Consider the following 16,603-nt stretch of genomic DNA (forward strand, 5'->3'; position numbering starts at 1 on the left):
CTGACAGCCCACGGGCCAGATGTGTCATGCGCAAGCCATGCTCACCCCAGCTCTGCGAAGGGAAAAAAATATAGTGAAATGTCATATGACGGCAATGTGACACCTGTGCTCTACAGCTTAACTGTTTGCACATCTTGTTAACTGTATTTTAACACCCATATTTTATAGGTAATTTTTTTTGCTTCCATCTATCTACTGTATGTATCTGTTATACTTGATGGCAAGATAAAAAGTAGCTTCCAGCAGCACCCGCAACAAATACATTATACATCAGGTGATATTTTTGAACAGCATGCAGATAGTCCTCAATTTACAACCACAATTGAGACCAAAATTCCTGTTGTTAAGTGAAATTTTGCCTATTTTATGACCTTTGTTAACAGTTGTTAAGTGAATTATTGCAGTTGTTAAATTAGTGACACAGTTGCTAAGTGAATCTAGCTTCCTCATTGACTTGCATGTCAGAAGATCACAAAATGTGATCCTATGACCCTGGGACACTGCAATCGTCATAAATATGAGTCAGTTGCCAAACATCTGAATTTTGATCATTTGACCATGGGGATGCTGCAAAACGGTCTGAAAAATTTGAAAAATAATTATAAGTAATTTTCTTCAGTGCTGTTGCACCTTTGAACACTCACTAAGAGAACTATCTATAGTGTGTAAATCTCTTGTTGAAGAAACTTTCTGTTTGTAAATAGGATTGGTAGAAAGTTAAAAACAGAGACAGAGATCTCAACTATATGGAAACAAAAGCAATAGGTGTGTTGAAAAAATAGATCATAATCTTCCTTACAAAAAAGAATATTCAGACATAATGTTATACTTCAAAGGCAATATTTTTTACAAAAATTATTTTATTGGCAGTGTAAAAATTATTTGATTACAGTGTAAACTTTCTTTGTCACCTGAACTTGAAATAACACTGATTACTGTTTTTAAAGAAGCACCTTTTGTTTGTTTCAGCAGTTTTTTTAACTTACAGTTTCAGATATTTCTAACAGAATGAAAAAAAAATTACATGTATTAAAGTTATACAAAAGTTATATCAAATTTAAACATTTAATATAGTATTTTATATTTCAATGATAAATATAACATGAAAATGTAATCAGAGACTTAATATTGGCTCTGCTTTCCTTACATGGAAGTCTGGTGAGCTATGATTTCTGATGCATATTTTATTTTCTTAAAAAAATAAATTGCTGCCTTTTAGGACAGCTACCTTGACAAATTTGATTTGCTTATTGGGCTGTAGATATACTTTACCACAGAAGCAAACCTTCCTAAACCATTTGGAAATATTTTTATTAACCCACAGATTGTGGGTTATAAGACTCTACTTTGTTAATTTGAAGGCTAGCAAGTGGCACAGAAAATGTACTCCTTTTTTTCTTGATATCAAGGAAATCATAGAATAAACACAATGACTAAAGAAAACAATTCATCTACCTAGTGGGTGGTTTCACAAATAGTAATTGTTCTTGCCATATGTAATTAAAAAGCAAATCTAAATTGGACACAAAGAAACTACAAGTAGTCCTCATTTAGTGACTGAAATTGTTCCAATGACTTAGTTAAGTGAAATAGGCAATACGTGGACATACAGTATGTCAGAAAGAAGAGAAAGACACTGCAAAGACACTGCAACAGAAAGGTTGTCTCATACAGTGTCCTGTGCCTGGTTTTCTTCTCCTTGCAGAGAGATTGCTTAATCAAGCTATTATTGAGTTGCTTTTCTCCATAGCCCAGCACTTCCCTAAAAAGTGCTAACCCTTTGAGAGCTGTATGCAACATAATTTCATTTTAATGTATGCCGATTATAGTGTACATTCAAAATGACAATAAAGTGATTCTAAGTCCTAAGTTTAACCCCAACGTAACAAGCTCATTCCCTCCAATGCTAGCAGTTACTGACTGAAACTGATCAGACTTTAATCAGTTTCTACACTAAAGGGGTAGAAATGGTTGGGAAATGATTTTTAATTACCATTTATTATCATCATATTTATGAACAATCACTATCCAAGACAGTTGCTAAATGAGGACTACCTCTACTAGAAAAAGTGGATATAAAATTTATGAAGTGTATTTGATAAATTTTCATCTGAAACTATTTTCCCACTGTTAACACTTTTTGCTGTTCAATGCAGACATCCACAAGGTCCTACCGAAGAGCGAAGGAATTCTGCAATCATTTGCTAAAGGCTGTTTATTCTTCTACTGAAATTAGACAAATAATTCATATATATCCTTTTATTTCCACAATTGCTTTCTGGAAAATTAAGTTGGGCAAAAGATAGCATTAAGAGAATTACACAGAGATGTTGTCAATTTTTAATATCACCCTGCTTTAACCCTTATTAATAGAGTATCTAATATTATTTGTATTCTCAAGGGTTCTGTGGAAAAGTGATTGTACTTAAGGTATTTGGCATAAAACCATGAGATTCTCTTTGGCTTAGGTAGCTGATTATCATTACAAATAAACTCCTACATTTTGGGCTTCAAGTCATTTCATTAAATTCCTTCTTGGTGTTTTATTGCCCAGCGTTTAGTTGTACAAGTTATATGTTATACATGAATTGCCAAAATATGAATCCATACTAAATAAACATGGATGTTTAATATTTGATTCTCTTGTGCTTTGTAACAGTCTGTTACCATTATTCATACAATAACTGGTTTAGACGGTTTTATTTAACTGGCACAGTTACAGGTAGTTGTTATATTTTGTGTTCTTTTGTTTCTTTTTTAAAAAGGAATGTATAACAAGTGGCTGGAGAGAAGTGCCAATATTCGATGTGCTTCAGGCTCCAAGGGAAAGAGTAGTGATTATCTTAGGAATCTTTCCATTATCTTAAGGAAACTTGCTGCTTACTTAGTGGCAGTGTAGTTCCCCGGGGGCGGGGGAAGTTACAGTTTTCAGTTCCTTTCTATACAATCCACTCCAATGATGTTATCTGGGCATCGGCAAGAACGGCCTCCTGGGGTAGCCAGACATAGATGAGTACAGCCTCCATTATTCAAGGAACAGTAGTTATGTCCTGCAAAATATATATGCCAGCTTAATGAATCCAAATTATTTATTAAATAAAACCTTTTTACAATGATGGCAAATATCTGTAGCTCAGGTAGAGGAGGAGGCTGGAGGTTCATTCTCTGAGCTTTTGGATTTTTTCTGAATGTTTCATTACCAGGCTAGGTAACAACTTCAGTAGGGTTTAGGCCCTTATAAACAGAGGAACACTGACATTTACATTCCCTAAATTCAGCTGAAGTTATTACCTAGCCTGCTAACAAAACATCTGGAAACCAATTCACAATCTTGGAGAACAAACCTCCACACTTTAAACATTTTTTGGTAAAACAAATATTAAACCAGTTTGCATATGTAAGCCACAATGTATCTTAGGAGAATCTTCTTTTACTGTCTACTGTTTGCATACAAAAATGAAGACCTTGGTTCTTTCATAGAATCCAGTCTAAATATCTCGCAAACTGTGCGACAAACTATAATAATAATGGATTGGAAAATCTGTGTATTTGGTTAATGAGCCACAAATCACAGGGAAAGATAACTAATTTGGGTAGTTCCTTCCTAGAATTCTTCTCAGCATTCTTGAATAATACTTGCCAAAACTCTATTAGTCAGCTCTGAAATGGCATTTTTGTCACACAAGCTGTAACCAATACTCATATTTCCCAAATATTAACCAAAAGCTTTGTATTTGCTTTTATAATAATTTTTACTTTATTCAATCCATCTTCTATTTTAGCTTTTTTTGCCTGTTTCACAATTGCACAAAAAAGGTGTCCCCCCAAAAATAAGACCCAACTGGAAAATAAGCCCTAACATGATTTTTCAGGATGCTCATAATATAAGCCCTATCCCCAAAATAAGCCCTGTTAAGATTGTCAGTCGGACAGACACATTTTAGTACTGTATTCCCCCCAAAATAAAGCATAATCGGAAAATAAGCATGAATGTGTCTTTTGGAGCAAAAATTAATATAAGACCTGGTCTTATTTTGGGAGAAACACAGGAGGCTAAGTGTTGAATAATTTAAGATCTTTATTTCTAATTTCAGCAAAAAGCATGCCAAAAGCTTTTTATTCTTGATAGTGCTAAATTCTTGATGGCACTGATCAGTCATGAAAACTGACTAAAATTACAAATGATACTCTACTAAAATATATTACCAAGCAGGAAAATCTAATATTTTCTGTTTGTTTTAGCTCTTCTAAAGCGATCGAAAGAAAGAAATGCAATGTACTATTATGAATGAGGCTGATTTTTATTGATAGAATTTCTCCAGAGAATTTTCTGAAATCCATGGTGTATCTTCTTTCATATTTCAGCCTCTACAGTTTGTTATAATTTTTTTTAAAACTCACACCATTACCTGCTGGACATTGAGCCAAGGCTGTAGTTATTCCATAAAGACGAGTGCGCTTATAGGGTTGAAAGTTATCATTCTCTTTAGAGATTGTGCGATCCACTGCTACCACAGCATCTCTATGGCACACAAAATAGTGACATAAATAAAATATGAGATAATGGAGAAAGAAGGAGAGAAAAAAATTACACCTAAATAAACCAAAACTTGTTGGTGTGCACACATACACCCACACACACCTCAGGAAATTTATTTCCGTTATCTGTCTGCAGGGGATGGAGTATTTTTAATTTACAGATTTGCCCTAACTATATTTAAAGTCTTTATCAGTTATAAGAGGCTTGGAAGTGGGGGAGTGGAGACTATGAATAAAGCACAGGCTTTTTTTGTAAATAATACAAAACAAACAAAAACAGGTAAATCATACCTTCTCCAGTCAGTGTAAAATAAATTCTTCCCATAACTTGTGATGCTAAAAGGATACTGAATTCCTTCAAGGATCTTTCGACGGCTGTGTTGATTGAGATCCATACATTCTACTCGTTTGGTCCCTGCATGTGAAAAAAATAAGCTGGACTTTGCAAGAAACCAATGGCCCTTTTCTTTATAAGGTTTTAATTTAGCATTAATATATTCTCAGCTAAAGAAGATAGCTTCTCCACATATAATTTGTACAGGATTATTTGAGGATTCCCCCTCCCCCACTTTTTGGATAAATACAGTATATATGCAGTACTATCATGGCTTCCTTTTCAATTCTTCTATATTAGTCCATGTCAAATCTGTCTACATCTTGTTCAGACATTCACACTGAAAGTATTAATTACAAAGTTTGCTTGCTGTCAAAACAGTTTTGTATTGGACACCTAAAGAACAATGTAAATAAAACAACGATTCTTAACATTTGCTTTCCTTGCCCCTTTCTGTATGCTTGAATCATTCTAGGGCTAACCATTACCCATTCCCATTATGGGTAATTTAACATAATACTTTTTGTAATGACTGACAGTCCTGAGAATTTCAGATAGCAGACTTCCACAGCTATGCCTTCAGACCTGAGAAATTAAAACTGGACTTTGATGAGAGGTTAGGAGTCACCTCTAAACCACTGCTATTTTGAAACAGAAAAGAAAAAGATAAGCGGCAGTAATTGTTGAGAACTGAGAAGTAGCACTATCATGACAACACCTTGATATTTTTAGCATCCAGCTGTTCACTTATTTCATCAGTTTAGTTCATTCTACAGTGCAAGATTTTACCTGCATCTACCCAGCACAGCAATGAAGAATAGGTGTCAAATGTCAGCCCATTTGGCAGTCCCAAATCATCCTTCACAAGAATTCTTCTATTGGTACCATCCATATAGGAAGTTTCAATTTTAGGAGCTTCTCTGTTCCAGTCTGTCCAGTAAAGGTTTCTGAGTGTATTGATAAAGACACATATACAAATAAATAAATGTAATGGTGCATAAGGAGGGTATTGGTATTATGTAGTATTATTTCTAATAAAATTACATGGATATTTCCATTAAGGCAACAGGAGTCAAGCTTGACATGGGGGAGATGGTACCTTTGCACAGTATTTTTCTCTTTATTTTATTTTGATAATAATGTAATCACTGATTGAGGTTCACAATAATTTGATCTCTGATTGGAGGTTCACTGTGTTATGTAAAATAGCAGGTAAATCTTGAATGTATCTGCTATTTACATAACACAATGAACCTCCAATCTCTCAATCACTTTTTAATCTAAGGTACTGTGCAAACGCAAGTCAGGCAGGTAGTTTATACATTGAATCTGAATGAAGTTAGATAATTTATAGTTCAGTATCACCTAAGGAAACAGCTATGTCAGCAAACTGAGAGAACAATTTAAACCAGAGGTATCAAACTCATGTCGTCACAGCGACATCACATGACATATTGGGACTCCCCCCCCCTCACTAACCCGTGCAAGGGCGTGGCCAGTGCATGACGCATCCAGCCCATGGAAGCCGGAAGTTTGACAGTCCTGAGTTAAGCCATCACATATTTTTAAAAAGAAAAATAGGACATAGCATATTATATTTAGCCAGTTGTGTGATACTAATTAAATTTTAGTGTCTTTGGTATGTTACATGATCTCAGCCAATATGTTGAAGAAAACTAAAATTTGGGGTAAACACATAGCTCAGTGAATGGCCAGTGAGGTTTTCGTGTGAATACACCTTTTTTTCCCAAGGAAAAAAAGGTCAGACCTTTAAAAAAATCACTTGCCTACCAAAACACAGGGAAAGTTTTTGCAGTAGCTAGAAAATTCTAGGCACTATATACCAAACACTAAAAACATTACACTGATTCTTATTATTTGTTAATTTAGCATACTGCTTCCATTCTACATTTTTATTTTTGTTTGTTATAGAACTATAGTTAAATTTGTAGTCCACTATGGGACTAAGACTGTTGCCTGTTTTCAATTAGGCTTTTATTTTAATTCATGAATTCAGAATATTTTATTAGTATGCTGTACAAGGTAGGTTGTGATTATTGTGAGTTCAAGTACTGTAGTGTGATATTCGATTTAGTACAATTTATAAATAGATACTAAGTATGTTTAATGTGAGCCAAAATTCTGTTAGTGTGAGGCTGGCACACACACAGTTAAAACTAGTGCATGCACAGCCTCCCTTAAACCATATTTAGCATATAGTTTGAATAAATAAAGACAAGATATAGAGCAGAGGTGATATTCAGCCAGTTCCGACAGGTTCTGGAGAACCGGTAGCGCAAATTTTTAATAGTTCAGAAAACTGGCAAATAGGCTGGCCCCACCCCCGCTGCCTCCTAGCTGATCTTCTTTTGTTGCCCTGAACAGGAGAACAGAGCTGCAAAGCAGGTTAGTGGGGTAGGGAGGGAATGGGGATTTTGCAGTATCCTTCCCCTGCCACGCCCACAAAGCCACGCCATGCCAACAAAACCAGTAGTAAAAAAAATTGAATCCCGCCACTGATATAGAGTCATCTCTCATCCCTTCACTGATCTGGAACCAGTCTGTTTTCTCATGTTTCACCCTGTCCTGTATATAGTTTTTATCTAGGATTCTTATCTTCCTAAGGACATTCCACTGTTTGGCACAATCCATACAAGTGAATGCCTTTCTATAACCAATGTTTCTTTAAATATCTCTTGGAGGGTTTTTGTTGTTGTTGTTAAATTCCTTCTTGAAATCATTTTTTCTCAGTGCTGGCTTCTCTTTCTTGGCAATCTTCACCATCTGTTCTGACAATCAGTTTAGATTCTTGTTTTTCTTGGCAGTTATTTTTCATGCTCATCCTTAATGACTTATTGTATTTCATTACACAGTTCATCTGGTTCTTTCTCAATGAGGACTTCGAAGCAATTCCTGAACTTCTTGAAAATCCTGCAAATGCGGTCAAACTCTTATTGTGAAAACTGCTTGGCTTGTTCTTCCACTTTAGCTTGACTTAGAGCTTGCACATAAGCAGTTTGTGATCTATTCCCCAATCAGACCCTGCTATTATAACTGAGCTCTTCTACTCTTTGTACCATTAATATAGTCAATTTCATTTCTATACCCTTCCATACAACACTGGTCCAGTTTCACCAGGTTGTACCTGATATGAGATACCCTTCTCACCTTTTCTAGTCTTGAGCTACTGCTGGATTTCCAATTAAAATCATTTGCATAGAAAACACCGTGACCCGTCAAAACCGTGCTTGACTAAACCGCACCCGATTAAACCGCGTCGCTGACATCATCAACAGGGCGGCAACAGCCAGCGCGGAGAAAGAAGGGCGCTTTAAATAGCGCTTTGAAAGCAAGCCGATTCAACTTAAGGTAAGGGTTAGCTTTAGGGTTAGCTTTAGGGTTAGGTTAAGGGTTAAGGTTAGGTTTAGGGTTAGGTTAAAGGGTAGGGTTAGGTTTAGGGTTAGGTTAAGGGGTAGGGTTAGGTTTAGGGTTAGGTTAAGGGTTAGTATTAGATTTAGGGTTAGGTTTAGGGTTAGGTTAAGGGTTAGGTTTAGGGTTAGGTTTAGGATTAGGTTTAGGGGGGTTAGGTTTAGGTTTAGGGGTTAATTTTAGGTTTAGGGGTTAATTTTAGGTTTAGGGTTTACAGCGTGCTTCTGTCTCCGCACTGTTGTCGCCCTGTTGATGACGTCAGCGACGCGGTTTAGTCGGGCGCGGTTTAGTCGAGCGCGGTTTTGTCGGTGAACCAGAAAACACAATCTCATACTGGCAGTTTCAGCTTGTATACCATATTAATGTTTGTAATCTGCCCACCTCTAGACGAGATGTGTGGCAGAAAAATCAAATAAATAAATATAACAGAAAGTCCCTAAGCTGATCCCTACACTGAAAGAAATTCAACATTCAAAGGATGGGTTCACACAACATATTACACTAAACTATAACAGACTGGACAAATTATAGTCAGGTTGTTATAGGATTCTACCCATCTCTTACTATGCTGTGGGACAATTTATTTATTTGGCTATAACATGTTATGGACTGATAGTTTTAGCATGGGAAAAAGTCTGATATAGGTACTGAAGCAGGATGGGCGGTAGGAATAGGAAATAGATTGGAAATAAAATAACAGGATATTTATACATCCCTACCCCCTCACAGGATCTGCAACAATGGCTCGAGGATTCACCAGCTCAGTGTCAAACAATACACGTCGATGGGTGCCATCGACTTTGGCTACCTCTATTCTGTCAAGCTGAGAATCAGTCCAGAAGATGGTACGACCAAGGTGATCCAGTGCTATTCCTTCAGGACTTTCCAAATCTTGAAGAAAGAGATGTGAAGAGAAAGCATTAATCAAATGGTATGGTTAACATTCAAAGCCATTTCTGAGGAAGTTTATTTTGTTCATGAGATCTTCCTTCCACATTTGGTCTCAAAAGCCTGAAGAGGGCTTGAGGGCTTGTTACAATGGTAATTGTAACACAAAAAATGCAGGGGTCCCTAATAATAAGAAAAATGCTGAGACCTAGTGCCATATTTTTATGTATATCCAGTGTGGGTATTGAGGATTTTGAACCAATTTCCTCTGGACTGGAATATCTCATCTTGCTCCAAGCAAATTCAAGGAAAGTACATGTTGGTTGTGAATAGGATTTGCTAAAAATCACAGCACTAACTCTTTAGTGGTAAGGCAAAGGCAGACTACTATTCTTAAAGATATCAAGAAACTACATGAGATAAATTATTAAACAAAAATATACATTCTGTTGAAGAAAAGGTAAAAGGAAACTACATTGGTGGAAGCATTGGTAGATTTCAACTGTTATTTCAATATACAATTTCTTAGTTATGGATTTACAATAATTGTTGGAACACTTGCCCTAATCTTCAAATCAATTACTATAAGTAGTATAAGTACAATCTTGGGAAGAATATATTTCTTTTGTTAATTGACTGATACAATTTTGTTCTGCACTTCCTCAGGAGCTCACAGTAGTGAATAACACAATCGTTCTCTCACAACTTCCCTGTTGAATAGGTTGAACTAAAGAGTGTCACTGGCCCAAAGCTATCTAGCAATCTCCAAGGTTCAGTGAGGCTTTATATGTAGGTCTCCCCAAACCCTAAATTATAATGTATAATATATTGTGGTACAGTATAAGTCACTATATCCATTAGTACTTATCATATTGTGACTTTTAACATTCTAATTAAAGTAAATACTGTAGGTTTATTCCATATAGACATCTACAAGGAAATATCTGGGTGCCTGTATACTTTCACAAATATGACAAAGTCTCTATTGTTTTTTACTAAAAGAAACAAAATGGGGCAAACTTATAAATATTTAAATATTGTCAATATGCACTTTTCTGATAGGTAGACAATACTATAAACTATTGACTGAAAAACAAACAGAGGGACACCTATTTTGAGAACTTTTAAAAATCAATTGGTCTTTAGTCATCAGGAGAAAATTTAGAGTTCCAAGTAGCTAATTGTTTTGGGAAAGAGATTTCAGCTTTAGAAGAACTCATAAAAATGTATGCAACTAGTTTTTCTTGGACAGTGACCAGGTCCAAGGCAACAGGAAATAGAAGCTGATAATCTTTATACTGGCTCCAAGGACTGATCAGAAACACAGATTGCGTATAGACATCTTTTTAAAAGTTCAACATTCATTCAACTGTGCTGGATTTTTTTCAGCTCAAAGGGGTTTTGTTCTATTCAAGAGAGACTGACCACAATTTAGGCCAAGACTGTAAGCACATTCTGTTTTTAAATTAATGTTATACAACTTTTGGTTTTTTTTTAAAAAGTATACTGCAGTTTGCCTCTTAAAAATGTTAACACTATCTTTTATGTATAAACTCCAGGACACTCCCGCTCCCTACTTCTTTTCTTATTTTAAATAAGATAAAAGGAGTACTGAACTTTTTCTTTTCTTTTCTTTTTTTAGGTTTTCAAGCCTATGTTTTGTGATGAAAAGTTTCTAGTTGATTAAACAAGCCAGTAAAAGCCACTAAGTTATTTGATTCTGCCCACATAGTTAATGAAATGGATGTAACCATTTTAAGACACTTATTATGGTATGTAACTCTTCCAATACTGTTACAAAATTTGATTGCTGTTTTGATTATGAGACCACCTCGTAATCAGTCAGGCATAATCCACCCATGTTTTAATGCAATGACATTTATAACATTAAAACTGTTCCCCCATTTGATTGTAATGTTGGGATTATGCAAGAATGGAAAGGAGTTGAAGGTTTAGGGCACGATGCCACATTTCTCCCCATGGGGTAGCTTCTGCAGATGTTAACTTGAGCAGGTGATTATAAAGGTCAAAGGCTATTCAGCTGACATGGAATATAGGTTTTAAAGGGAGTTCACATGTGCAAAGCCACTTCTACTTATCAGGAAGGGGTTAATGCAGACTTCCCTGTAAAAACTCTTTCACAGAGGCAGCTGTGCTAGTGCTCTGTGGCTCTGTGAGATACAGCAGCCAGAAGAGCTTCATCCAAGTTGGCACGTTCCTTACATACATTTTAAAAACTTTTTCTAAACAAGTCAGTAGGTTATTTGTTCTCATGGAGATTGAAATCTCCATTCTAGGCAATAACTCTCACTGAGCTCGGGGATATTTACTTTTGAGTTTTATATAAAGGGACAGCACTGTACATACAGATTAGGGATAATAAAATAAGCTTCTGTAGCAATAGATGTAATCAAAATGACATGCAAAATATTATAATAAAATTAGCTTAATACACATCACTTTAAAGAAATAAATTGCAAATAAGTATATGTCTTCATTTGCCTGTTATACTAAAATAACATTGAAAACTCTCAAAAATTGAAAAATGCAATATATAATAGTGTTTTATTCCAAAATATTTTAAAAATAGTAAATCAAATCAGTATTTATTGATTTGGGAACAAAGTTATCCTAATCAGTACCATCAAGATAAAAGTCTGGTTTATCAACATTATCAACATGTCAATTCAAATCTACATAATTTTTCAAAGTTCTTGGCTGTACCTAATAAATATAACAATCAATGGATTCTTTGAACAGAGTAGCATTAGTACCATTCTACACTAAAGTATCTTTGTTAAGTTTCCTGGATCTAGTTGCTTGTATGAAAACTTAGATAGTAGTAGTAGTAGTAGTAGTAGTAGTAGTAGTAGTAGTAGTAGTAGTAATAGACCAATTGAATCTAATTAATCTAATTGATTAGGTATTTTTCTGAAACTAAAAAGCTTTTTGATGCAGCAGAATGTTGAGCATTTTTCCTCCAAAAAGAGACAAATACTGCAATTCTCTATCTGTGCACTAATTTCAAACTTACCCCATAGGGCTGATTTTTTTAATCAAGCTATTGTGAGAGGTTATGCTGAGGACTTCAACGTTAACTGTGGAAAATCATCTTCTATCTTTGGAAATATACATTGGGCTCAGTATGACATGGTGAGGAACGAAATCTATAATTCCTACCTGTCTTTATGATGGATACTGGTTCTCCTCCACCAAGGCTTGCTCTACTGATAGATGGGCTGCTGATATCTGTCCAATAAACCATCTTCTCCAAGCAGTCATAAGCAACTCCAATAACAACTTTATCCTACATTTTAAACAAACCATTACAAACTATTATATCACATTCATAATGCTAAAGAAATGGCTACGACTTTTGTGGCTTGAAAATTCTGCAAAGAATAGTAAGAGACTAGTGAGGAAATTCAATGGTTAAAGCCTTACATTCTAGTTCTAATGAAGTCTGACTTTGTTTAGCATTTAAGAATCAGTCCAGGTGGGTTAAATGCTGCCTTCTGGCTTAAGGATACCCAAGATCAGAAACAAATTGCATTACAGCAATAGAAAAGGAATAGGTTGTCACCTAAATCTTGGGACCCATGTAATCCCAACTAAAAAATGAAGTGGCAGAACAGTAGGACTATTCCACCTAATAATTATTTCAGTCTTTCCCAATTTGATATTTGCAAATTCACACCAGGCTGTATTTATTCCATTCCCATTTCTAAAACCCAAGCCTACAGCTTGGAAATAAAATGTCACTGAACCATTTAGAGACATAATATTCAACAATAATTTTTCTTTTAGGGAAAGATTGTGATTCAGTGGCATGCAGAAGCTCCAAATTTCTGCTCTGTGTAGTTAAAAAGGATCTATTCAGAGTTAAGAAAAATCTGATAACGAGGCCTTAGGATGTTGCCATTTGCCAGAATGTGTGAAGTCAATTATCTGACCATCTATAAGGCAGGTTCCTATATTTAAGTTCCAAATACCAATTATAGATTATAGGCTTCTGGAAAAATCAGAATATATTACACAGAGTCATTAAAGAATAACTATTCTAATTAATATTAATTTGAGAATAAAAATCAATTCCCCTCAATCTTTCAGCTTGATGAAATTCTAGTTTCACTGTAATTTAGCTGACCAGAAGTTACTATCTTTTTGTATTCTCTTCTCCAAATTTGTCATTCTAACACCTGTTGTCATTGAAACAATAAATTTCTTGGCACTATTTCATTAACCTCTCAACTTTGGGGGGAAAAGATATGTACAAATGTGGCATGAGTGTATAATTAGAGTACTGGAAATTAAGGGGGGAAATGCAACTTTGGTTGAATGTGCAGAATCAATTATTTCTATTAGCTTTTTTTAAAAAAAATACAATGCTAAGTAACCCATTCAGAGGATCTGAACTATTTTAAATGATGAAGACCCTACTACAGCGATGGCGAAGCTTTTTTGGCTTCCATGCCATAGGTGAAGGGGGTTGTGCGCGGGCGTGCCGCACCCATAATTCAATGCATGACACCCCCCAGTGCGCATGTGTGCATGACAGGCGCTCCCATTTTTTACATGCTTTTCTGCCCTCCCCAGGTTCCAGAGGCTTTATAGGAGCCTGGGGAGGGCAAAAACACCTCCCCTGCCCCCCCCCGGAGATCCTCTGGAGGCTTCAGGGACCTTCAGGGGGTTTCCCTGAAGGAAAGGATGAACACAGATGGCTAGCGCGCGCATGCGTGCCCTGACAAATGGCTCTGTGTGCCACCTGTGGCACGCGTGCCATAGGTTCACCACCCTGGCCCTACTACATAGCAAGAAACTCAGAATAATTGCAGAAGAAAATGGGAGATTAGGGAAATACTTACTCAGGTCAGACATAGAGAAGAGACAAAAAAATAAACCTATGACAGAATATAGACACTGGCCACTTTACAGGAAACTATTAGGCAATTATAACATTTACAGTAGAAATATAAATGCATCAAGAAAGGAAGTTCTCAGGAAGAAGCTTGTATGTCCCATAAATTTTTATAGCTGTCTACAATGGCAATTAAAATCCAAGCGTCTCAAACAGTGGAAACTTTATAGGAGATCGTGACTTGCTTAGAAAGCCAATAAAAATTATCTCCACATAGAGTAAATTTGCTTGTAAATGTTTGGCCTGATTATCTCAGAAGCAAGGTAACTTATAAAATACAATGCTTCAGGAACATTTTATTCCTTTGAGATCCCTGCCTTTTATGACAAATTATAAATAAATATAGATGCCACATATTTTTTGAGGCCAGGGTTCAAAAAATGTACTAGACACAAGGTTAAGTCTAGCCATTCAATATACAGTTGCTCCTAGAACTGGATTGGAGAGGCATTTTTCAAGGCATAGAAAAATAGAAATGGATAACGAAGACGATAGAAATTGCTGAGATGACTGTTTTAATTAGAGATAGGACACTGTCTAAATGTAAAGATGATTGGAAACTCCTTATTGATTTTTTTTTGTGGAAAACAAAAAAAAAGAATATATGGTTTTGAAGATTAGAGTAAAAATGATAGATTATAGAGAAAATCCAAAAAGAAAAGAAATGTATCATGTTCATGGTATACTTACTGGCACGTGCAGCAAAGCTTTTGCATCTGATTTCTTCATAACATTCCCCTCCAGAGGGACATGGTCAATCTTCCCACTCTGAGCAATGAGTAAGTGGCTTCCTGGAGGCAGGGGAATTGTATCTGGTTTTACTGAGGGTCCAATTGTAACAGGAGGAGCAACTGTGCCCAGACCTTATTGACCAATAATATAAAACACATCAGGTTACTCAAAGACAAGAGTTGCCGTATCTACAAGGCCAGGTAATCTTACTGATACCATAGAAGCCTGGCAATTTAACACATTTATGATACTGCTACAATACATGCGTAAGAGATTGCAATTTGGTGCATTGTTATTTGACATTGAGGTCCAATGACATTAGCTGCCCTAGTCTCAGATTGCAATGCATGTCTCCACCACAAAAAGTGATCAGATTCTAAATGCAAAACTTATCTGATTGCACCACTGCATGCATGCATCATCAAACATACACACACACAAACCTATAGCATATAAATGTTCATTGCACACTACATTAAGAGATGCAGTCATTAAAAAACATAGGTAGGCAATCCACATATTCATGTACAATACTGCAAACATTTTTTATTTCTCTTACAGTTGATCATTTATTTATACATATTGCATATACATATGTATGTACATACATACATAAGCAATAAACTTTAAGTTTGAAGTTATATTCCTGTAATCCCAATCATGCATTAGTAACAATATTAAAAACATTGAACAATCCAGAAAATCCAAGAAGGATGCTCTTCCCCAGCCAATGTCTACTTCTTAGACATCCATGGGAGAAATGCAGGGAATCAAGTGATGAAATGTGCATTATGATATCTCAATACAAACCACATGAGTTACATGTTTGTATCTGACATCAGGAAGCAAGTCCAAAGAATCAAAGTTTGATATGTGATGAGCCAATACATGTTTCTACCAGGTTTCTACCAGGGACCTATGCTTTCACTTTCTGGGGCTTTCACTACTAGGGCAGTGTTTTTCAATCTTGGCAACTTTAAGATGTGTGGACTTCAACTCCAAGAGGAATTCTGATAGTTGAAGTCCATATATCTTAAAGTTGCTAAGGTTTAGAAACACTGAACTAGGGTAAAATGCAATATTGACTGGAAAACGTATGCAAAACATTTCATGCTAACAATATTTTACATTTTCTACTGCAGTTTCTATTATTAGAAATACAAATCTAATTATAAAATAAAACCAAATAATTCAAATCACATATATAGTATAAAGTACCTTTCATTTAATCATAGAATTTTGATACACAAAAAACTGCAAATATCTCGAATTCATACATATCAATTTTCTTAGTTAAGCTGAATGTAAGAATAGGCAAAATCTAAATGAAGAAAATTATTGTTCTAGCTTATTAATTTAGAAGCAACTTACATGGAGGTTGGATACCTGGGCCACTTCTAGTACCATCTATCTCATTACCATCTCTGTCCACACACCAGCAGTAACCAGTGCTAGGATGGCACTGGGTTGGCAAGTAATTCCCATAGATATCACACTGGGGAATAAATTGGCCAATTGGCCTATGTTCTCTTTGGCCCAAACCCAGAATTTGTTCTTGTTCTCTTTGACATTTGGTCTTCTCTACTTCTGTAATAAAAAGAAGAATATGTAAACATTCTTTAATTTTATTTCTATTAGGTGGGTTACCTAAGCCCATATTCTACCCACAAGAGTTCTTCAAAGTCAGCTGGAATCCATATAGATCACATCAGAAATGGCTGATGATCTGTCATTTAGACTACTCACTGTTTGTTTAGAATTGC

General features: G+C 35.6%; 1 protein-coding gene across 1 annotated transcript in view; it reads right to left on the bottom strand.

Moving 5' to 3' along the window:
• Window positions 1-870: 870 nt before the first annotated feature.
• The window catches only part of NID1 (nidogen 1), a 53,496-nt gene continuing 37,763 nt past the window's right edge, over window positions 871-16,603 (bottom strand). Inside the window, exons 13-20 of the mRNA XM_032216456.1 lie at window positions 16,212-16,427; window positions 14,799-14,971; window positions 12,371-12,497; window positions 9,022-9,193; window positions 5,663-5,820; window positions 4,831-4,954; window positions 4,410-4,522; window positions 871-3,050 (exon numbers count right to left, since the gene is read on the bottom strand). Of these exons, the coding sequence (XP_032072347.1) occupies window positions 2,929-3,050; window positions 4,410-4,522; window positions 4,831-4,954; window positions 5,663-5,820; window positions 9,022-9,193; window positions 12,371-12,497; window positions 14,799-14,971; window positions 16,212-16,427 (1,205 nt within the window). The 3' untranslated portion in view covers window positions 871-2,928. The remainder of the gene's footprint in view (window positions 3,051-4,409; window positions 4,523-4,830; window positions 4,955-5,662; window positions 5,821-9,021; window positions 9,194-12,370; window positions 12,498-14,798; window positions 14,972-16,211; window positions 16,428-16,603) is intronic.

Source organism: Thamnophis elegans, chromosome 4 (assembly GCF_009769535.1).
Source record: "Thamnophis elegans isolate rThaEle1 chromosome 4, rThaEle1.pri, whole genome shotgun sequence".
NCBI classification, from domain to species: domain Eukaryota; kingdom Metazoa; phylum Chordata; class Lepidosauria; order Squamata; family Colubridae; genus Thamnophis; species Thamnophis elegans.